This window comes from Lithobates pipiens, unplaced genomic scaffold (genome assembly GCF_037356315.1).
Source record: "Lithobates pipiens isolate NorthernLeopardFrog02 unplaced genomic scaffold, aLitPip1_a1.2 Scaffold_24, whole genome shotgun sequence".
In the NCBI taxonomy this organism is placed as follows: domain Eukaryota; kingdom Metazoa; phylum Chordata; class Amphibia; order Anura; family Ranidae; genus Lithobates; species Lithobates pipiens.
The window spans coordinates 5,142,252-5,165,713 of NW_027507786.1; the positions used below are offsets into that span (position 1 = coordinate 5,142,252).

Sequence of the window (23,462 nt, forward strand, 5' to 3'; positions counted from 1 at the left end):
ACGCATTACACCCTGCACTCACAGCATGTCCTCAATCTTCCCTGTTGAGTTATGCTTGATGTCATCAAACCCAGTAGACCAAGAACATCTAGTGGTGGAAAAAAATAAAATAAAGTATTGCAGGGGAATTACTCGATTGAAGGCCAGTTTTGTAGACAGAGCTGCTTTATATTTGTTGATATTGTTGGGGGGGGGGGGCAATTTATTTATATAAAAAAAAAAAAAAAAAAAAAGTTGTCCTGTACAGTGAGGGAAAAAAGTATTTGTTCCCCTTCTTATTTTTGTACATTTGCCCACTGACCAAGAAATTATCAGTTTATTATTTTAATGGTCGATTTTAACAGTGAGAGACGGAATAACAACAAAAATATCCAGAAAAACACATTTCAAAAACGTTATAAATTGATTTGCATTTTAATGAGTGAAATAAATATTTGATCCCCCTCACAAAACATGACTTCGTACTTGGTGGCAAAATCTTTGTTGGGAATCACAGAGGTCGAACGTTTCTTGTAGTTGGCCACCAGGTTTGCACAGATCTCAGGAGGGATTTTGTCCCACTCCTCTTTGTAGATCCTCTCCAAGTCATTAAGTTTTTGAGGCTGACATTTGGTAACTCGAACCTTCAGCTCCCGCCACATATTTTCTATGGGATTAAGGTCTGGAGACTGGCTAGGCCACTCCAGGACCTTTAATGTTCTTTTTCCTGAGCCTCTCCTTGGCTGTGGGTTTTGGGTAATGGTCATGCTGGAATATCCATCCACCACCGATTTTCAGTGCCCTGGCTGAGGGAAGGAGGTTCTCACCAGAGAATTGATGGTACATGGCCCCGTCCATCGTCCCTTTGATGCGGTGAAATCGTCCTGTCCCCTTAGCAGAAAAAACACCCCCAAAAAATAACGTTTCCCCCTCCATGACGGTGGGAATGGTGTTCTTGGGGTGATGAGCAGAATTCCTCCTCCTGGTCTCCTCTGACCACAACACTTTCATCCAGTTCTCCTCTGAATCATTCAGATTTTGATTAGCAAAATTCAGACGGACTGTACATGTGATTTCTTGAGTAGGGGGGACCTTGCGGGTGTTGCAGGATTTCAGTCCTTCGCGGTGTAGTGTGTTACCAATTGTTTTCTTGGTGACTATGGTCCCAGCTGCCTTGAGATCATTGACAAGATTCTCCCGTGTAGTTCTGGGCCGATTCCTCACCGTTCTCATGATCATTGAAACTCTTCGAGGTGAGATCTTCCATGGAGCCCCAGACCGAGGGAGATTGACAGTTATTTTGTGTTTCTTCCATTTGGGAATAATCGCACCAACTGTTGTCACCCTCCCACCAAGCTGATTGGCGATGGTCTTGTAGCCCATTTCAGCCTTGTGTAGGTCTACAGTCTTGTCCCCGACATCCTTGGACAGCACTTTGGTCTAGACCAGTGATGGCGAACCTCGGCACTCCAGATGTTTTGGAACTACATTTCCCATGATGCTCAGGCACTCTGCAGTGTAGTGGAGCATCATGAGAAATGTAGTTCCAAAACATCTGGGGTGCCGAGGTTCGCCATCACTGGTCTAGGCCATGGTGGAGAGATTGGAATCTGATTGATTGCTTCTGTGGACAGGTGTCTTTTATACAGGTAAAAAGCTGAGATTAGGAGCACTCCCTTTAAAAGTGCTCATTGGCACGCCTTTGAAATCGTGCAATTCATATGAACTCACAAAATTTCATAGCCGCATTTCAGTCCGACTTCGGGGGCGACGTGAAAGATATCTGTGCGGGTTCATGCACATATGTCTATTGACACCGCCCCCAAAAAGGGCATGGCCAGCGCTGCATGTAGAGAGCTCCCGCACATCACCCTGATTTGATCCGGTTTCCAGCACAGTGAGACGCCCGGCTTTGCCCCATTACTTACGGTGAACACCAGGCTGTACCGCCCGCATGTCTATACGGCCGCAAAACAGCAGTGCTAACCCGGGGGGAAACAAAGAAGATGGCCCGTGGCCCAATTCCCAATATGGCGCCTCTCTGACCTCTGCGCAGAAGGCTTGCGGAGGAGACAAATCCAAGGAGGGGGTGAGTAAACAACTCAAGTATCCCAAAGACTTGACCAGAGTCCCCCCCCCCCAAAGATATCCACTACTATGCCTTGAAAATTAAATCGCCCCCCAAAGTCAACAAAAGTAGCGCAGGAACTACTTTTGGAAATCGGTGTGGTGGCGCACCAATTGGGACGCTCCTATCACCGGCAATAGGCTCCGATTTGACCTGTCAAATCACGCTGATGTAAACGGGGGGGCTAAGAGAGTGCTCCTAATCTCAGCTCGTTACCTGTACAGAAGACACCTGGGAGACAGAAATCTTGCTGACTGATAGGGGGATCAAATACTTATTTCACTCACTAAAATGCAAATCAATTTATAACTTTTTATGAAATGCGTTTTTCTGGATATTGTTGTCTCTCACAGTTAAAATAAACCTACCTTTCAAATTGTAGACCGATCATTTGTTTGTCAGTGGGCAAACGTACTGCTGACAGCTCATCCAACTCTACAGGAGGCTGACAGCTGCTGCACCTGGGACTGCTCATCTAGCGGTACCAATGTTTAGGGCAGTATGCGCCCCGAGGAGAGGGATGCCCGGTATGCAAGCAATGTGCGTTCTGGGCATTTAGACCACTAGGGGCACCATTCAGCCACAGCAGCTGTCCGGTCTGTTATAGGTTATCATCAGTGGGGATGGACGGGGCATCTGTGCTCTCATCCCAGAACTAAACGCCAGAGCTTCTTGTGTCAAGGCCAAGTGCCCCTGGGTGTATTGAGACCTATTCTAAAAAGAAACATCCAAAGAAAGTTACATAGTAGGTGAGGTTGAAAAAAGACAAGTCCAACCTATGTGTGTGTGAAATGTCATTATTACATTGTATATCCCTGTATGCTGTGGTCATTCAGGTGCTTATCTAATAGTTTTTAGATGCCCACCACTGAGACCACCGCCTGTGGAAGGGAATTCCACATCCTTGCCGCTCTTACAGTAAAGGACCCTCTACGTAGTTTAAGGTTAAACCTCTTTTCTTCTAATTTTAACAAGTGGCCACGAGTCTTGTTAAACTCTCTTCCACAAAAAAAGTTTTCTCCCTATTGTGGGGTCACCAGTACAGTATTTGTAAATTGAAATCATATCCCCTCTCAAGCGTCTCTTCTCCAGAGAGAATAAGTTCAGTGCTCACAACCTTTCCTCATAACGAATATCCACCAGACCCTTTATCAGCTTTGTAGTCGCTCCATTTCCAGTACACCCTTCCTGAGGACCGGTGCCCAGAACTGGATGGCATAGTCCAGGTGCGGCCGGACCAGAGTCTTGTAGAGCGGGAGAATTATTGTTTTATCTCTGGAGTTGATCCCCTTTTTAATGCCAATATTCTGTTTGCTTTGTTAGCAGCAGGTTGGCATTGCATGCCATTGCTGAGCCCATCATCTACTAGGACCCCCAGCTCCTTCTCCATCCATCCTAGATTCCCCCGGAGGTTCTCTCCCCAGTGTATAAATTGCATTCATATTTTTGCCACCCAAATGCATTATTTTACATTTTTCTACATTTGCCATGTAGTTGCCCACCTCAAAGTGATGTAACCAGAGGAAGGGGGAACAATGTGAGAAGATCGTATACGTACATCTATAAGTTTGGTGAGAGTGGTGAAGAACCAATGCTTGCTGTACATGGTGTTCCCGATACAATCTCCCGGCTGCTCGTCTTCCTCATCGCTGGCTGGAGGGGACGGGTTGCGATCCATGTCATCTGCTTGTTTTGGACTGGAATCTCCGTTTTCCTTCTCTGGAAAGAAAAGCAACTTTACTATACAAAGTAAAATAAAATAAAATAAAAACACCTCACTTCTGCTGAAAGGTCATCTCCACCCTAATCTGATATTTATATTTGACATCTCAGAGGACAAGCTGATCTAGATTACACAGCATTAGATATGGAGGAGCTGTGACAATAAAAAACACACAGCCTGGCACCGCTGATGTTTTTTTAAACTTTATGCAGATGAACTACAGATACAGGAGCTGCTTTTACCTGCCAATGGGTTGGAAGTTCTGTCAACCAAAGTCCACCAAAGTCCACCGCCCTTCCAGACAGCAAAGTCAATGACCTGACTTTGCTCCGCTGCAGGTAAGCAACACGGCTTGGTCACAGCCCCACCCCCCAGACAGTGATTGGACAGCAGCAGCAGATCCCTTTGCTCACATTGCTCTCTCCTCCTGTTAGCATGTTCCTTGTTGTAGCAGATTCTGATTGTCTCCTGTTGACCCTCCCTCTCCTAGTAGAAGTGCTACTGTACAAGGAATGACAGAGGTTGGTACCAAGTCAGGTACTTGTACATGATGAAAAATACATATTAAAGTGGTTGTAAACCCTCCCCCACAACATTGCCCCATGTAAATCAGCATAAAAAACCCTAATGATCCACTGGTTGTAGATATCTCCTTACTTGCTTAGTATTGTTGTAATCCTTTTTGTTCTGTAGAATGAAGTCACTGAGCATGCCCAGATCTCCCCTGATTTACGGCACACTCTCTATGTGCTTATCTATCTGTTATCAGGACTTCTGGCACAACACTGAACTCCCAGCAGGCTACTAATCACTCAGAGCTTCCTCCTACACACCATGTGACCTCACATACAGTGTAAAGCAGGGCATGGGACAGAAATAACTGCAGTATTATCAGCTGAAGCTGATAGGACTCACACAGGCAAACACTAAGTAATCAGCACAAGTAAATACTATGAAATAAAACACGTCAGCTATGAACAGGGAAGCAGGGTTGCCATAGAAACGTTGGATTGAGAAGGAGGCTTGGTTAACAGTACAGGAAGTGCTCAATGTAAGGGCGGAAATACACTCCACTGTGGACTCAGAAAACAATACTTAAGATGGCGCTGCCTAACCCCTGGATATACGTTTTTTTAAGTTTCTTTAAACAGTAAGTAATATGCGATTTGGGCTGGATTACAGTGGCTATACTTTGATAATTACTTATTATAATGGTTTAAATGAAAAGCAGCATCAGAGTGGGAGAGTTTACTTCCTCTTTAAAAGGGGTTGTAAAGGTAAAAGTTTTTTTCACCTTAATGCATTCTATTAGTTCCCATCATTGCCTAGTAGTTCCCATCATTGCCCCCTCATCAAGGTCACCCATTAGTGCCCCCTCATCAAGGTCACCCATTAGTGCCCCCTCATCAAGGTCACCCATTAGTGCCCATCAGTGCCCCCTTATCAAGGTCACCTATTAGTGCCCATCAGTGCCCCCTCATCAAGGTCACCTATTAGTGCCCATCAGTGCCCCCTCATCAAGGTCACCTATTAGTGCCCATCAGTGCCCCCTCATCAAGGTCACCTATTAGTGCCCATCAGTGCCGCCTATCAGTGCCGCCTATCAGTGCCGCCTATCAGTGCCGCCTATCAGTGCCGCCTATCAGTGCCGCCTATCAGTGCCGCCTATCAGTGCAGCCTATCAGTGCCTCCTCATCAAGGTCACCTATCTGTGGTGCCCATTATTGCCGTCTATCAGTACCCCCCTCATAAATGCCCATCAGTGCAGCCTCAACAGCACACATCAATGAAGAAAAAAAATTACTTATTTGTTGCATTACTGGTGAGAAAGATCACCACAACGCCGGTCATATAACAGTATTTACTCCAGTCCAGTATTCACTCTATTTCCAAATAGAATTTGAACCCTGGTAAAGGGGCTCTTTCTGGCCCCCCGAAATGCATTGGCCTAATTTTTCTGACTTCATGTCCCATGTAATGGAGACTTACTGGACCTTTTATGGGACTTCTAAACATTCTCATCTTGACAACATTCCTCAAGTTATTTACACACCCAACTACTTGTAGCACGTCTCCGAAATCAGATAAAGGTAAGTGAATATCCTATATTTATCTCATGACATTTCGGGCTGGAGAAATAATCTGTATATAAATATAACAAAAAAAACAATCCAATAACATAAAAACAAAACAAAACAAAAAAAAAAACATAACACTATTTATACTGCCTGGCCTCCACACTGGTAGCATTATCAATTATAAAGGGATTCTGACCATTCAGCATTTGCAGAAAACAAACGGATCGGCAAGTCCACCTTCCCGACGGGACAGCTACAAGCCAAGGTAGGCTGCTGCAAAACTTAAAAATCACCAAACAATATCTTATAAGGGTATAGAAGATTTTTAACAATCTTTTATAAAATGTATCCAAACCCAAGAAAAAAAAAAAATGTAATACTGACCGTTATCCGTCATTGAATCGAGTGGCTGCATTCGTTTTGTTTTTTCTAAGTAATACCTTGGATTGCGAGCATAATTTGTTCCAGAAGAATGCTTGTAATCCAAAGCACTTGTATATCAAAGCGAGTTTCCCCATAGAAAATAATGGAAGCTCAGATAATCCGTTCCACAGCCACTGCTTATCTATGCAGTACCGCACGTGGCCAGAGGTGCGGTGGCGCCGGAGACACTCTGGAAACTGAGTACTCACTGGCGCCCCCCGCACCTCTGGCCAAAAGCGGTACTGCACACCCCAGCGGCTTGAATTCTGCTCGTCTTGCGAGACAACACTCGCAAAGAGAGTTAGGATTATATTTAAAAAAAAATAATAATAATAAATTGCTCATATTGCGACACGGCACCGCGTTCTTTTAACTGACAAGTGCACCAATGTACCCTAATTGATTAAATGTCCTTTTTCCCGCAAATAGAGCTATTAGCGGTATTTGATCACCTTTGCGTTTTCATTTTTTTCACTATAAACCAAAAAAAACTGAAAAAATAAAAAAAAGCAGACAATTTTGAAAAGAAAATAAATAATATTTTTAGTTTCTGCTATAAAATACATACCAAAAAAAAATAAATACAATTTTTTACAATTTAGGCCAATATGTATTCGGCTACATATTTTTGTTAAGATCCCAATAAGCATATATTGATTGGTTTGCGCAAAAGTTACGTCTAAAAACGATGGGATATTTTTATTAATTAACGACTTCTACTGGGACTGATATATATTGTGGTGGACAATCGGACACTGACACTTTTTTGGGAACCCAATAAAGGGATCAGTGCTAAAAACATGCACTTTCACTGTATAAATTACACTGACTGGGAAGGGGGTTAACATCCGGGGCGATCAAAGGGTTAAACGTGTGCCTAGCCAGTGTTTTTCTAAACTGTGGGCGGTCGACCATTCATACGGAGACACAGGTTCCCTGCCAACCCCGTTTCCTGTTTTTTTCTTTTTTGTTCACGTATATTTTATCAAACGATAAACAAACAATGAAAGCTTTTTTTTTTTTTTTTGCTTTGTTAGTGAATATTTTGACACATATATATTAAAGCAAAGGTCCGCCAAAAAAAAAAAAAAAAAAAAGACAGTAGCTACAAATACTGCAGCTGCTGACTTATAATATATGGACACTTACCTGTCCAGGGGGCCCGCGATGTCGGCAGCCGAAGCCGATCTGTCGGCTGCCGCCACCATCCTCGGTAAGGGAATCAGGAAGTGAAGCCGTGCGGCTTCACTTCCTGGTTCCCTACTGCGCGAGTCGCGCTGCACGTCTTCATTGGTCCCGGCTGTCTACCGTCTCCCAGAAGACAGCGGGGGAGGACAGAGTAGGCGCCGGAAGTGGCGTAGGTCATCGGGAATGCCGCGGTGATCTATCCCTGGAAGAAGTGGGAGCACATACCTGTATTAGACAGGTAACTGCTCCCTCCTCCCCCCTGAAAGGTGCCAAATTTGACACTGGGGGGGATTCCAAAAAGTGGAAGCTCCATTCTTGGGTGGAACTCAACTTTAACTTTGTACAAACACATTTTTATATCCTACATATTTACTCTTAAAAGACTAAAAAAAAATAGTTACAATAAGTTGTCCAGGGTATTCTAAATGCAGCTGTAAAATCCGGACAGATGGCCTACGTGTTTCCCCAGGACAGTCCCGCTTCATCAGGACCTCAGATTATAGCAAAAATTGTCTATACACAGTGACCGGCCTGATGGAGATAAAGCCTGGGGAACACGTGGGGATTGGCTCCGCACCCCCCCCCCCCCCCCCCCCCGACAGAGAAAAACACTCCTATATGTTGATGACACTTTCAATGAAGGAAACAGGGTTGGCAGGAATCCTGTGTCTCCGTATGGACGGTCGACCATCCATAGAGAGACATAGGTGATGCCAATGGATCTATCCTGACAGATTGGCAGTCCAGATCAACCTTGAAACAAATTTACTCGTGATTTGAGCCGTTTGATACTCGGGATCTTCAATAGACATTTCCTGCCACAGTTTAGAAAAACACTGGCTAGGCACACATTTAACCCTTTGATCGCCCCGGATGTTAACCCCCTTCCCAGCCAGTGTGATTTATACAGTGAAAGTGCATATTTTTAGCAAGAAAATAATTAAATGGAGGACAATAGGGAGTTAAATAAGGCTGACTAGAGTAAATTAAGGGTTAATAAGGGGTTACACAGAGGAACATTTGTTCATCCCTTTCATCTGCAGATGAAGAAACAGAAAGATACAAAAAGAAACAATGTTTCTTTTAAATTTTAGTATTTCAGGGCTGAGCAATGTTGTTAATAAAACATTGCCGGCTGCTTTTTGGCTTTTTTTTTTTTTTTTTTTTGATAGCTCCAATTACCGGACTTCTTTAACACTTCAGCTGCCAACAGGGAAGACCCGCTGACAGCTCAAAGAACCGAGCCTGAAAGGATGGGTTTCAGGTATAGGTGCATTTGCACGAGTACCGATACTTGTGCAAGTACTAGGTATCGGCACAGATACAAATACTAGTATCGGTGCAATCCTAGTATATATTAGAGCCTCTGGCGTCTGATGGATGGGGAAATCGGATCAGGTGACACGCGGCCAGTTTTCATGCGACTGCCCCATAGAGAACAGCAGGCTGTGTCCATGTCCGCTCTGCATAGCGGAGCAGACACGGACCTGTCATGCGCCTGCTCAGCAGGTATCCATGGAGAGTTCCCTTGCTGAGGAGAAGGATGCACTTTATGGAGTCCGCTCCATGTGAAAGGGGCCCAAGAGAGAATGGGTGCTGCTTTTACTGACGGATCAACTGGCTGGGTCTCTCCTTGATTTCAGTTCTGAATGGTAACCGAAAGGAGGGGGAGAAATCCAGCCAGAGTCCGTGTGCTGTGATCACCAACACATAGATCTCTGTGCTGTGATTGGCAGTTTGTTTGCTTTTGTGATAAAGGTTTTACATAAAGAAATAAAAGTTGATCATTGTAAGCACCCCTGTCGGTGGTAAATGGCTTGCCTCATCTCTGACACCGATTTTGGTTGGAGAGAGCTCGAAAAACAACAGACTTACTGGTAAAAATGAATAGAAAATGCCTAAAAAAAAAAAAACAAAAAAAAAAAAAACGAATGCAGCCATCACATCGAAGAATTGGTAAGCTGCAATATAATAAAGGTTTTATTTTGGGTTTAATACTTCTTTATTTCTAAATAAGTTTGCAACTAGAAACAGCATCATCAGCTAAACCTTGTGTTCTCCTAGAGCGACTACCAGACACCCGTTTATGATGAAGGCCGCGTTGTTCTGCGCCTTGTTACTGGCAGTGACTCTACATTTGACCGAAAACTATGCAATTCGGCGACAGAACACGGGGTATGATGATGATGATGATGATTATGATGATGAAGGTAAGATTTGGATGGTAAAATTAAATAAAAATTATAAGTATCAAGATTAAAGTAGCAAACGCCAGATGAGGGACGTTTATGTTACAGAGGAGCAATTGCAATGAATAAGAAATTTGTTCTACTACTGGAAATATGGCTATAATGATGAAAGTTACATCGGGACAAAATTACTTTAACTTAAATATTTTAATAACCGCTTAAAATAGGAGCTCCAAATCCAACTTCTAGCAAAAATTCTCAGCGGTGTGCCTTAGAAAGTTGGGCTGCCAAAAATGTATCCCCAGTGGTGGGAACAGTGGACATGTGGCTATGATAAATAGTAGATATCTACTTTATAGCCCGGATTTAGCCAAAACTTTTCTTGTAGCGCCACCCCTCCCCCCGCCCCCAGACAATGCAGTCATTTTTAAACGTGGATCTAAATATTTTCTGTCTTATAGAAATGTAAATCGTGCCCGGAAAAAAATTTATCTTTTGTCTTGAATTCCTCCTGAAAACCTGTAGCGTGCTTCTCGTGTGCCTGAGAACCCCTGTGCCATGAGACTTATAGCTGTGTATCTGCAGTGCGAGATCATCTACAGTAAAGTAATCTCTCAGCCACTGGGTCAAGGCCTCCTTCCCACTGAGCCTCCAGCCAGCTGCAGATTCCCTAGCTACTCATATTGCACCCCCAACCTTCCATAGTGGACCGCAATGCCCCTTAGCCCCCCACGGTGTCCTCCAAAACTCCACAGTGGACTACAGTGCCCCTTAGCCCCCACAGGGCCCTCTAACCTCCCAACCCTTCATTGTGGCCTGCAACACCCCTTAGCCCCCCCACAGCACCTCTCAACCTCCCGTAGAGGACCAGAATGCCCCTTAACCCCCACAATACCCCTAGCCCCCACAGCGCCTCTCAACCTTTCATAGTGGACCACAATGCACCTTAGCCCCCACCAACCTCCCACAGTGCCTCCCAACCTTCCACAGTGAACCACAATGCCCATTAGCCCACACAGTGCTCTCTAACCTCCTACACTGCCTTCCAAACTTTCATAGTGGACTGCAACACCCCTTAGCCCCCACAATGGACCACAATGCCCCCTTCAGTGCCCTCCAACCTCCCACAGTGCCTCCCCATAATGGACCACAGTGTCCCTTAGCCCCCACAGTACCACACAGTCCCTGCAGTGCCCCCCACCCACCTTACTAAAGAGCCTCCATCCCTCCCTAGTGCCCTCAACCTCTCAGAGTCCCCCTGCCCATGCAGAACCCTCCAGTCTCCTTCAATGCCCCTGCAAAGTCCCCAGCCTCTTTGAGAGAGCCCACAACCACCTACAGGGACCTCCCGCACCACAGGTTCCACAGATGCTCTCAGAAACCTCATCACTGTAGCACCAGGACAATCAGATCTCAACGCTCCCACAAAAAACACATACCACTGAACACTGCTCTAATCAACATTTTTCCCTGAGCAGCAATGTTCAATGCAGCATGCTGAGCCACTTTCTTCAGGTTTTCATTGTTCTATGGTGTCTAAAGGTGGGGAGTTTCACTCGGCCTTGGTCACCATTGTCACAAGGATAGAAAAAGTGATGAGGAATGTAAAACAGTTATCATAACGAAAATGGGATTTTTGACTTACAGTAAAATCCATTTCTCGGAGTTCATTGGCAGACACGGCACCCATCCCTCTAAGGTGTTTCGATGCTTCGGACACTGCTTGTTACTAAACTGAAGGCCTATAGCAGGGAGGAGGGTGTATATCGCCTAGGACCTACCATAGACGTAGTCAAGTCTTTTTTTCTACCTAGTGTCCTACTCCTGTAGGGGGCGATATAACCCTATGGTTCTGAATAATGGAGCGCTGTTTCGCCCCCTTCAGGAGTTGCACAGGGGGCACCGGCTGGACCCCTCACAGGGGGCGCCTACGGACACCTCGCACAGGGGAAACCACTGGGCCCTTCACAGGGGGCTTTGGCGGAGACCCCTCACAGGGGGCATTGGCTGAGACCCCTCACAGGGGGCATCCACTAGGGCCCACTTAACCCCAGTAAAAGGGGGTCACCCTCAGAGCCCGCACAGCGCTGTCCCTCTGGAAGAAGACGTCCGGCGTGGCCGTGTGGACTTGCAGGCCTCAGCCTAAATTTTCGCCCGCCCGCCACGAGTGCACAGGTCCACGGGGGGACCGGACCAGGCAAGAGCCAAGGAAGGAGGACAGATGCCCGCAGTGGAAAACTGCGACCTCCGCTGCCGGGTCGCCCCACACGTCGCCCAGTCGCTAGGCCGCAAAAGCCTTGCCCTAAATTTTCGCCCGCCCGCCCGCCCGCCACGAGTGCACAGGTCCACGGGGGGACCGGACCAAGCAAGAGCCAAGGAAGGAGGACAGATGCCCGCAACGGAAAACTGCGACCTCCGCTGCCGGGTCGCCTCACACGTCGCCCAGTCGATAGGCCGCAAAAGCCTTGCCCTAAATTTTCGCCCGCTTGGTAGGCCTCAAAGACGCAGCTTAAATTAGTGGAGGGATCCGCGGATGCCTGCTCACCCTCCCAACCATCAGGTGCCAAGGGGTACCCCCCCCAAAGTGACAACCCTCGTAGCTTCGGTCTGTATGCGCTCGCTGGCCAATCTGGGGAGACCACTGGATCTTAGTGTGCAGCCCGTCGCCAAGTCTGGCAGTTGATTGTAGATCTCACAGGAAAAATATCCAAGAGAAAAAAGTAGCTTAGAAAGCAAAAACAAAAAGTTGCCAGGACCAAAGATCCCAGCTGAAAAATAGGTCCATACTCCTGACTAAAAAAACTGGAGGCCTATAGCAGAAGGGGGGGGGGGGGGGTGTATATCACCTAGTACTGCCCATAGGCGTAGCCAAGACTTTTATCTGCCTAGTGTCCTACTCCTGTAGGGGGCGATATAACCCTATGGTTCTGAATAATGGAGCGCTGTTTCGCCCCCTTCAGGAGTTGCACAGGGGGCACCGGCTGGACCCCTCACAGGGGGCGCCTACGGACACCTCGCACAGGGGAAACCACTGGGCCCTTCACAGGGGGCTTTGGCGGAGACCCCTCACAGGGGGCATTGGCTGAGACCCCTCACAGGGGGCATCCACTAGGGCCCACTTAACCCCAGTAAAAGGGGGTCACCCTCAGAGCCCGCACAGCGCTGTCCCTCTGGAAGAAGACGTCCGGCGTGGCCGTGTGGACTTGCAGGCCTCAGCCTAAATTTTCGCCCGCCCGCCACGAGTGCACAGGTCCACGGGGGGACCGGACCAGGCAAGAGCCAAGGAAGGAGGACAGATGCCCGCAGTGGAAAACTGCGACCTCCGCTGCCGGGTCGCCCCACACGTCGCCCAGTCGCTAGGCCGCAAAAGCCTTGCCCTAAATTTTCGCCCGCCCGCCCGCCACGAGTGCACAGGTCCACGGGGGGACCGGACCAAGCAAGAGCCAAGGAAGGAGGACAGATGCCCGCAACGGAAAACTGCGACCTCCGCTGCCGGGTCGCCCCACACGTCGCCCAGTCGATAGGCCGCAAAAGCCTTGCCCTAAATTTTCGCCCGCTTGGTAGGCCTCAAAGACGCAGCTTAAATTAGTGGAGGGATCCGCGGATGCCTGCTCACCCTCCCAACCATCAGGTGCCAAGGGGTACCCCCCCCATAGTGACAACCCTCGTAGCTTCGGTCTGTATGCGCTCGCTGGCCAATCTGGGGAGACCACTGGATCTTAGTGTGCAGCCCGTCGCCAAGTCTGGCAGTTGATTGTAGATCTCACAGGAAAAATATCCAAGAGAAAAAAGTAGCTTAGAAAGCAAAAACAAAAAGTTGCCAGGACCAAAGATCCCAGCTGAAAAATAGGTCCATACTCCTGACTAAAAAAACTGGAGGCCTATAGCAGAAGGGGGGGGGGGTGTATATCACCTAGTACTGCCCATAGGCGTAGCCAAGACTTTTATCTGCCTAGTGTCCTACTCCTGTAAGGGGGGGTATAACCCTATGGTTCTGAATAATGGAGCGCTGTGTCTGTCAATTAACAAAAGTAAAAATTGGGGCAGCTTCACATTGCCCACTGTGATTTTGCTAAAGCACAGCTAACCCACGCTTTTTGTATAAGTTAGCTTCGCTTTCCTATAGACTTCTATGAAGTCCTGTGGTTTTGACGCGGTTTCAGAAAGCACATCAAACCTCCTGCATGCTGCATCATTGGAGCGCCTTCTAAAACCGTTGAAAAACCTCGGGAGGACCTCATAGAAACACAGAAAAGCGATGGCAGAAAAAAAAAAGACTGAATGGTCTATCAAGTCTGCCCTTCGGTAACCCATTGGCTGCATGCGCTGATCAACGAAACATGTTCCAGCAAGCCTGTGCGTGAAAAGCCAATCAATAGAAAGACTTCTCATGAATGGCCATTGACGGATCCAAATCTGTCCGGTTCCTGCTGAACCAGCCAAAATTTTGATCCACTCATGGCCAGATTTAGGTCTCTATCTCACATGCATACATACATTTACTAGGGTCAGTATAGACTGGAGCTAATTAACGTACCAGCATAGAAAAGTGACGGCAGAAAAAAGACTGAGTAGTCCATTGAGTCTGCCCGATTCGTTTTTTTTTGTGTGTTTTTTATACACGTTTAGTCTTTTTTTTTTCCTTTGTGTGTTTTTTTTGTTTTGTTTTTACTTTTTTTTGTTGAGATCTAGGATTGTTCCAAGCATGTTTGAAGTCATTTACTGCACTACCCCTGCTGAGAGTTTATTCCAAAAAATCAGCTACCCTTTCAGTAAAATAATACTTTCCAAGATTAGTTTTGAACTTTCCACCATTTAGTTTGAGGTAAATTGGAAAGCACAGCTAACCAACTGAAAAACTGCCCTAGGACCTCACTGGAGCTGCCTTTGGGTGGGCATCACCCAATGGGCACCCTTTTGAAAATGACAGCTAACAGGAGAGTCTCCCGGACAAATGAAGGGAAATCACGGCAACAGAGGGGGAAAAGACCCAACAAAGGGTTCCAATGCTTTCTTCCTATATCCGAAAGCAAAACAAAAAAGTTTTGGCTTTAGATAAACATTAAGAAGTCCCCATTTGGTATCCATTCTTCCAACACTAGGTACAATTTCCTCTAGCCTTCGTAAAGTACGCTACAGAATTTCAGGGCAATGGTTCACAAACTTCTGGTCTTCTATAATAATAATGTAGAGATGAATTGATAACTATAGGCAAATAGACTGTAGCACACCTTACCACCACACCTACCATATGGCCAAAAGTATGTGGACACCTCTCCAGATTATGGATTTTGGGTATTTCCATGGATGGGTGCTGTTATTACAATAGCATACAAAGACTTTGTTTTAGAAAACTATGTGCTTCCAACCTTGTGGGAATAGTTTGGGGAAGATCCTATTCTGTTGTGCCAGCACGACTGTGACCCTGTGCACAAAGCCAGCTCCAAAAATAAAAAATAATTGGGTTTGACCAGTTTGATGGGGAAGAACTTAAAGTGATTGTAAACCTCAGACATGAAATATGAACACAGATATCCCTCTATAGCGTGTACTTGTCTTAGTCCAAAACATGAAGTAACTCCACTTCCCCCGTTCCTCTGCTATCTGCAGGAGTCACTTCTGATGAATTTTCCTGACACTAAGCCCTTGTACACACGGTCCGACATTCCGATGGACAATGTCCGATCGGACCGTGTTGTCGGATAATCCAACAGTGTGTGGGCTCAATCGGACTGTTTCCAGAGTATCCAACAGACCAAGTTTTCCAGCTGGGCTATAAAATTTTCCGACAACATGATCCGATCCGGACTTTGTCCGATTATGTGTAGAGAATTCCGATCGGACAAAGTGCCACGCATGCTCAGATCAAATTCCTAGACCAAAGCTATTGGCTACTAGTGTGAACGTAGTCCCGCCCTAACGAAATAACATCATCACGATAAGTACGATCGGATTTTCTGACAACTTTGTCCGACTGTGTGTACGCAACAGTTTCGGACAAAATCCGACGGATTTGGTTGTCAGAAAGTCCAACCGTGTGTACAAGGGCTAAGAGAAAAATGGCGACAGGGGAGGGAGGTCCAGCTGATTGACAGCCTCAGCTCTGTTTCTGTGTGCGCTGTGAGTAGGGGCATGTCTCTTCCAATCGGCTCACAGAGCTCACTGGCGTAACTTCAGCTCTCCGCCCCCTACTTTGAATGGATATAGGGTAAAGACTGCTGCAGATAAACAGGTACAACTAATGAAGGAATATGTGTTTCATCTCTGTGTATCGCCTAAGGCCAATCACTTAACTGGGTATATGTAAAGCCCCGTACACACGAGAGGACTTATGTCCGACAGACTTCCGAAGGAGTTCCGTCGGAGTTCTGCTGGAATTCCGACGGAGTTCTGACAGACTTTTCGGCTGAGCGGACTTGGCCACACACGATCACACTAAACTCAGACGGATTCGAACATGATGACGTACAACTGGATTCGAATAAGGAAGTTCATAGCCAGTAGCCAATAGCTGCCCTAGCGTCGGTTTTAGTCCGTCGGAGTAGCATACACACGAGCAAATTTTTCGAAGGGACCGGGTCCGGCGGAGTTACTTCGGAAAAATTTGAAGCATGTTCCATATTCTAAAGTCCTTCGGACTTTGGCGAGTCAAAAGTCCGTTGCAGCCCACACACGATCGAATAGTCTGACGGACTCAGTCCGTCGGACTTTGGATGTTGAAAAGTCCGCTCGTGTGTACGCGGCATAAGAGTTTACAACCACTTTAAGTAGAAAGTCTTCCCAGAAAAGTGGAGGCTACTTTATAATAACAACCATGGAATTTGAATGGGATGTTGAAAGATCTCCACAAACGTTTGGCCTTATAATATATATATATTTCAGTTATGCTATATGTTCTTAAAAGACAAAAGTTTCCTTATGGTTCCTCAGGAGAGTCTCAGATGTCGGAAACCAGTGATGAAATGCCTAAAATGCATAGAAGATTTGAAAATAATGGGATTGCACATGGACTGCAAAATCTACTCTCAGGCTTTGCCCAGAAATTAGGCATATTGCCAGAAGAATTAGAAAGCAAGCTTTTAGGCCTGGCTGAAGAGTATGGCATATCACCGGAAAATATGTTCAGTAAGCTGGCAGGACTAGGCCAGATGTTTGGTTTATCTCAAGGCTTCGGGGATGGTGAAGCTGGTGGTTCAGGAAATGGTCTGCTCAAACTGCTTGGGGGTCTTGGCAGCATGTTTGGGCTGCCATTAGGAAATCTGCAAAACAGACTTACTGGGAACAGCCAAATGTCCGGAAGAGAAAGTCGACAATATCAACCGTCTTGTCAAGGAAAAAGAAGCGGTTCATCAGGAGGAGGAAGACAAAGCCAACAGACTTGTCAAGGAAAGAGATTTGGCTCATCCGGAGGTGGAAGACAACAAAACCAACCATCTGGTCAAGGAAACGGGTTTGGCTCATCGGGTGGTGGAAGACAACAAAACCAACCATCTGGTCAAGGAAAGAGGTTTGGCTCATCGGGAGCTGGCGGACTACAAAACTTGCTGTCTGGTCTAGGAAAGGGATCTGGCCCATCGGGAGCTGGAGGACTACAAAACGTGCTGTCTGGTCTAGTAAAGGGGGCTAGCTCATTGGGAGGTGGAAAACTAGGAAACGTGCTGTCTGGTCTAGGAAAGGGGTCTGGCTCTTTTGGAGGGTCTGGAGGTTCAGGAAGACATGGATCTTCTAGAGGAGGAATGCGTGGAAGAAACGAGGAATATGAAAAGGTAATATTACGTTTCCTACAAAAAAAAAAACTGTCAAAATGTGTTTCTAAGAAACCCCCTGTGGTTACTACGTATAATGGCAGCAATTGGTCACCACACAGTCATCACTGCAGTAGCTTGGGGTACTACATTGATTTACAACTGACACAGATGCCAATCAGGTATTACATAATATATGCAAACTTACATTGAGCCCAGCTGGCCCAATGCAAGTACGCAATATATAGCACTGGAGTCAATGAGTCACAAACAGCCAGCGTGTTTTTAGGGAGAAGACATGCCCTTTTCATCGGGGCTCAGAAATGTTTGCAAGCGTTTAAATGGACTCAGGGAAGCAGATCACACATAAATCCTAATCTTATATATTGGCCAGCGAAAATGATTGGCCAAAAATAGGGTGTTTTCCTGATAGGGAAAAAAAGGGGGCCGATAATGGCCACCAAAAAATGCAGACGATTTTACCGAGATTTTCATAGGACATGTGACTCAAAAACCACATCAAATCTCCAATACGGGTGCGTTTTTTTATGCGTTTTTGCTAAGTTTTAAAAGCATTTCAATGGGGAGGTGCATTACACCGCAACCAAAGCGCAAGGAACCAGTGTGAAGACATACATAGAATTTAAAAGGGATGCATTTTTTTTTTAGCTTTGCTTGTGGATTTTTTTTTTTTTTAAAACACAAAATGAATTACCGTATTTATTGACGCATAAAAACGCACCTTAAGAGGGAAGGTTCAGGGGAAAAAAAATAAAAAATGTACACAGCCCCCAGCATAGTACATGGACCCCCTATACAACACACGACCCCCTTTCATTATAAAGACCCCCTCCCCCTGCACTCCCAGCGCTGGGACAGGTACAGCGCTGCAGGCATACTCTAAAGTTGAGAAAACTTCACACCGTCAGCCCCTTCTCATACACCGCTCCTCCTGTGTCACTCTCACTGTAAATCAAAGCTTCTAAATACCTCCATTAATGCCGCTCTCTCTCATGGACCCGGTCATGTGACTGCTTTCCTCTCTTTCATTGACGGCCACGTGACCGCTCTCTTCCTCCAATCAAAAGCTACACAGGCATTATTTAAGGGATTCAGAGGCTTAGATTTACATTGAGAGTTACACAGGAGGAGCGGTATATGACAAGGGGATGGCAGTGATGTTTTAAGAATTTAAGGAGTTTACTGGCAGCATTGTCCCATGGCCAGGAGAGGCGGGGCGGCCGGACATCCTCCCAATAGGTGGCACCCGGGGTGCCAGATCCCCGCCCCCTCTGTTCGTAAAAAAAAAAAAAAAAAGATAAAAATCGGCGTATAACACGCAGGCAGGGATTACCCTTCAGGCTAAAAAAAAATGCTATGATATGATATGCTGATAAATACGGTAACTATTAAAAAGTTGAAAAAAAAAAAAAAGAAGAGGTGGTTAATTTAGGTTTCAGTTTTCGGTCAAGTGCATCCTGAATTTTAGGTTTCAGTGCACCACCTACTTAAAACTTACTTGCAGGGAAGCAGATGGGGCAGAATTAGGGGTGCACTGAATGGAAATTTTGGTGCCGAAACGGAAAATTACATTTTGAAAAAAAGCTTTATATTTTCATATACAACTGTATTATAGTCAACTTTTTAATGAATATCATCAATTTAAATGAGTATGAATGTATTATTGGCACCTTAAGAGCAAGAAAAGCTCAAGAAAAATGGAGTCTGCAGTCTCCGACCTTCTCTTGTATCATGTCCACAGTCTCTAGCCATCTGATACAAGAGATCAATGCAGCCTGCCAGTGCCGATCATGCAGTGCCCGCCAGATGCAGCCTGCCAGTGCCCACCAGATGCAGCCTGCCAGTGCCCATCATGCAGCCTGCCAGTGTCTGCAGCCTCACCAGTGCCCATCATGCAGCCTAACAGTGCCCGGATCAGAGCGGCGATCTCCATGTGTCATGGAGCTGTATTTGAATTGCCCGGGCTGCAGTAACAATGTCCCGCCTCCTGTGATTGTCACACTGATTCAATGTCCCACGAACGAGCCAGGATGATACCCCTGCAATGGGCGGCACCAGTTGCGGGGCAGCCCTGCTCCATTTTTGGCTCCATTATCAGCAATATTTTCCTTTCGCTGTTTTTTTTTTTTTCGGCCGCCGAAATCTCGGTGCATTCCTAGGCAGGATTCTGCCAGTTAAACAGCTGAAACAAACTAAAGTCCATTTAAACCCTTTAAAACATTACTGATGAAGGGGGGAGAGAGTTGTGAACCGTGTTGGACTCCTTAATGAATGCCTTGTGTTGGTATAAGTTCTGAGATGCATTCCATTCTCCTTGGAAGACGTCTCTGGTTTCATGTCACCTAACCAGAGCCAGTAAGCTTTTAGAAAGATTGCCCAGTGCCAATTCCTTTCCATCAGTTTCCCAAACCATGTAGATGGACGCCAACTGTCCAAATCTCAGGGCCGATGATGTTCCGCACCAGGCCAGGGCCCAAGATCATGGCCTTCATAAACGGTTTGTGACGGTGATTGGGAACCAAGAGTGAGAAATCCTCAGAGGCGGGGTTTGAGTGGGCAACTCTGGTAAGTGGGACGGTCCATGTGGGACCATTCAATCACTAGGCAGTCCTAAAACAGACTTTGGAGGGTGCTAACCATGTCCTGGAGACTGGGACCAACATGTTAGTAAGTATGCACATTCCCCCCAGCTCCCCCTTTACTGGCCATGATTGACAGCAGCAGAAGCCAATAGTTTGCACTGCTGCCCCTAAGACAATGAGGAGGGAGAGAGCCTCTGCTCTCATGCACATCACTGGATCGAGATTGGGTTTAGTTAAATCTAAAGGTTTTTTTTCCCCCAGTAATGAATAGAATGTATTAAGGTAAAGAACGTTCTGCCTTTAGAAACACTTGAAGGGCTCACTCTCACTAGAAGTTGGGAGGGCCACACTTTTGCCACCCCCTGACCACCTTGTCCCTTTAGCTGAGCAGACGGGGTGTACACATGATGTGGTGGCAAAGCAAGAAAAATACCCCCCCCCCCATCACTTTCCATGCATGTTTCACCTGCCAACCCCAATCCATTCAAGTGAATGGGGCCACTCTGCCCCCCCCAACCCCCGCCCCGTGCAACCAAGTGAACAAATATCTCTGAACATTTTTCTATAAATACAGGATTTTGGCTATGAAAGAAGCTGCAAACATCCACCACCCACATCTGAAATATTCATTTGGTGGCAAAACTGCTCGAAGTTTAAATAAAAATGTATGTGATATGAAAATTAACCGTTTGCATTTTTAACTTTGCAGTGAAGAGGAGTAGGAAGCGGCGGCTGCAAAATCTAGAAAGTCACCATAAGAAGATAAAATTTCTCAGTTCTCTCCAGTTCCACGATCGATCAACCACTCAAGATTTCATAGATCAATGTTTTCAACAATACCGGCTTGTCTAACTAGAAACTGAGGTTTTTAAAAAAAGGGAACCTGTGAAGAAGGGGAACATGGGAGCTGACACTTTTAAAGCAGAGATCTGAGCAACTAGATAATTGAAATACAGGGTGGATATAAATCAATGATAAAAAAAAAAATAATATAAATAAAAAAAAAATTTATTTTTTTATTTTATTTAAATCTGATTTTTTTTTATTTTTATCACATTTATTTTAATAAAATACTTTGAGTAAAAATCTATCTAAAGATAGTTTTCTATTTAAGATATGTATCAAAAAGTTTACCAAGGCTCCATCACAGAATGGCACTGTGGGAGTCTTGGTGATAGAGCAGTGCCACGTCCTAGAAGTCCATTTTTAATCAAGATAAAGTGCAGAATAAACGGACTTTGTAGGCACCAAATTATAAAAAAATAAAAAATATAAAAAAAAATAAAAAAAAAGACATAATAGTTTACTAAACACATAATGGTACAAACAATCACATTTAAAATCTTTTTTGCAACACTCACATCTCTCTTGCATACTACATCATATTTGCAGGATCACAATGATGTATAATGTTATGCATTTTTGTCTTAGAGAGATGTCAGTTTTGCATTTTTTTTATTGCAAAAAAGTTTTTAAATGTGATTGTTTAACCACTTGCCGCCCCCCCTATAGCAAAATGACGGCAAAGTGGTTTCAAAATCCTGACCGGGCGTCATATGATGTCCTCAGGATTTGGGGGCGCACATCGCGGCGATCGTTGTTGTGGAGTGTCCGTCTGAGACCCCGCAACAACCATCTTGGTAAAGAGTCTCGGAGACTCTTTACCACGTGATCAGCCATGTCCAATCACGGCTGATCACAGTGTAAATAGGAAGAGCCGGTGATCGGCTTTTCCTCACTTGTGTCTGTCAGGCGAGTAGAGGAGAGCCGATCGGCTGCTCCGCTGACAGGGGGGGGGCTGTGCTGATCAATTATCAGCGCAGCCCCCCCCTCCCCCCCGAGGATGCCCACACTGGACTACCAGGGATACCCAGCACCAGGTATACCACCCTAGACCACCAGGGACGCCACCAGACCACCAGGGATGCCCAGCACCAGGTATACCACCAGGGATGCCAGTCAGTGCCCACAATGGATGCCAATCAGTGCCCACAATGGGCATCACTGATTGGCATGCATTGTTTGGCACTGATTGGCATCCATCAGTACAATATAATGCCACCTATCAATGCCCATCCATGCCGCCCATCAGTGCCCATCCATGCTCATCTGTGCCGCCTATCCACGCCCATCCGTGCCGCCCATCAGTGCTCATCCGTGCCGCCCATCCTTGCCCATCCGTGCCACCTATCCATGCCCATCCGTGCCACCTATCCATGCCCATCCGTGCTCATCTGTGCCACCTCATCAATGCCACCTCATCTGTGCCCATCAGTGCTGCCTTATCTGTGCCCATCAGTGCAGCCCCATCAGTGAAGGAGAAAACGTACTTATTTACAAAGTTTTACAAAGTTGTCTTTTTTTATTTGTGTAGCAAAAAATAAAAAAAACACAGAGGTGATCAAATACCACCAAAAGAAATTTGTGGAAAAAAAATGCTAAAAATTTCATTTGGGTACAGTGTAGCATGACCGTGCAATTGTCAAAGTGCGACAGCGCCGAAAGCTCAAAATTGGTCTGGGCAGGAAGGTGTTTAAGTGCCCTCCGGTATTGAAGTGGTTAATAAACTATTATGTCATTTTTTTTTATAATTTGTCCCTACAAAGTCCATTTTTTCTGCACTTTATCTTGATTTAAAAATATTCTATTTAAGATAGATTAATAATTGTGTTTATTCAGCATGAAATGGAGCTTAGTTATGTAGCATGAGGCTGTATATTCTGCAATATTTACATTTTTGGGAAACTCATTCAATGAATCCAAGCGCTGCAAACTGAGGGAACATGATCTGCATTGATGCATTCACACAATTTCACAGTAAGGCCTCATGTACACTGCTGCTGCTAAAACTGACGTTTAGGAGCAGTTGGGCATTTTTTTTCAACTGCCCCCGACCTCTCCTCTATTTTATCTTATCAGTACACATGTACACAGGGGCGTTTAGAGGCCTTTTTTTTGGAAAGCAATAAAATGAGTTCAGACGCTAAGTTTAGAGGCATTTCAAGCGCCAAATGCTTTTAAATACGGTAAATTGCGTTCAGCCGCGTTTTGTTTACAGGCGTTTTTAATTTTTGGCTATTTTGATTTTAAAAAAAAAACTCCTTAACCTTCTGTGAATTGAAAGTAAATAGGCTAAATCATATGCAGTTTAAAGCGGGAGTCGCGTTTTTTTTTTTTTTTTTTTTAAAGCCAGCAGCTACAAATACTGCAGCTGCTGACTTTTAAAATAGTGACACTTACCTGTCCAGCGCGCCCGCAATGTCGGCACCCGAAGCCGATCTGTAGATCGTCTCTCGGGTGCTGCCGCCACCATCTTGGGTATGGGAATCAGGAAATGGAGCCTTTCGGCTTCATTTCCCGGTTCCCTACTGCGCATGCGCGAGTTGCGCTGCGCAATAAGGACGGT

The 23,462-nt window shown here is 45.7% G+C and overlaps 2 protein-coding genes across 2 annotated transcripts; one reads left to right on the forward strand and one right to left on the reverse strand.

The window, feature by feature from the left end:
- Positions 1–3,665: 3,665 nt before the first annotated feature.
- On the reverse strand, positions 3,666–6,018 carry SAAL1 (serum amyloid A like 1; the record flags this gene model as incomplete). Its single annotated transcript, XM_077453540.1, is given in 2 exon segments — positions 3,666–3,826; positions 4,073–6,018. A coding segment is annotated over 1 exon segment (120 nt), but the record flags the coding sequence as incomplete, so codon positions are not given.
- Positions 6,004–23,329, forward strand: LOC143929629 (uncharacterized). The gene is made up of 4 exons (XM_077453538.1): positions 6,004–6,173; positions 9,584–9,729; positions 16,639–17,474; positions 20,766–23,329. The coding sequence occupies exons 2-4, from the start codon at positions 9,606–9,608 to the stop codon at positions 20,766–20,768; spliced, it is 963 nt and encodes a 320-aa protein (XP_077309664.1). The 5' UTR covers positions 6,004–6,173; positions 9,584–9,605; the 3' UTR covers positions 20,769–23,329.
- Positions 23,330–23,462: the final 133 nt, after the last annotated feature.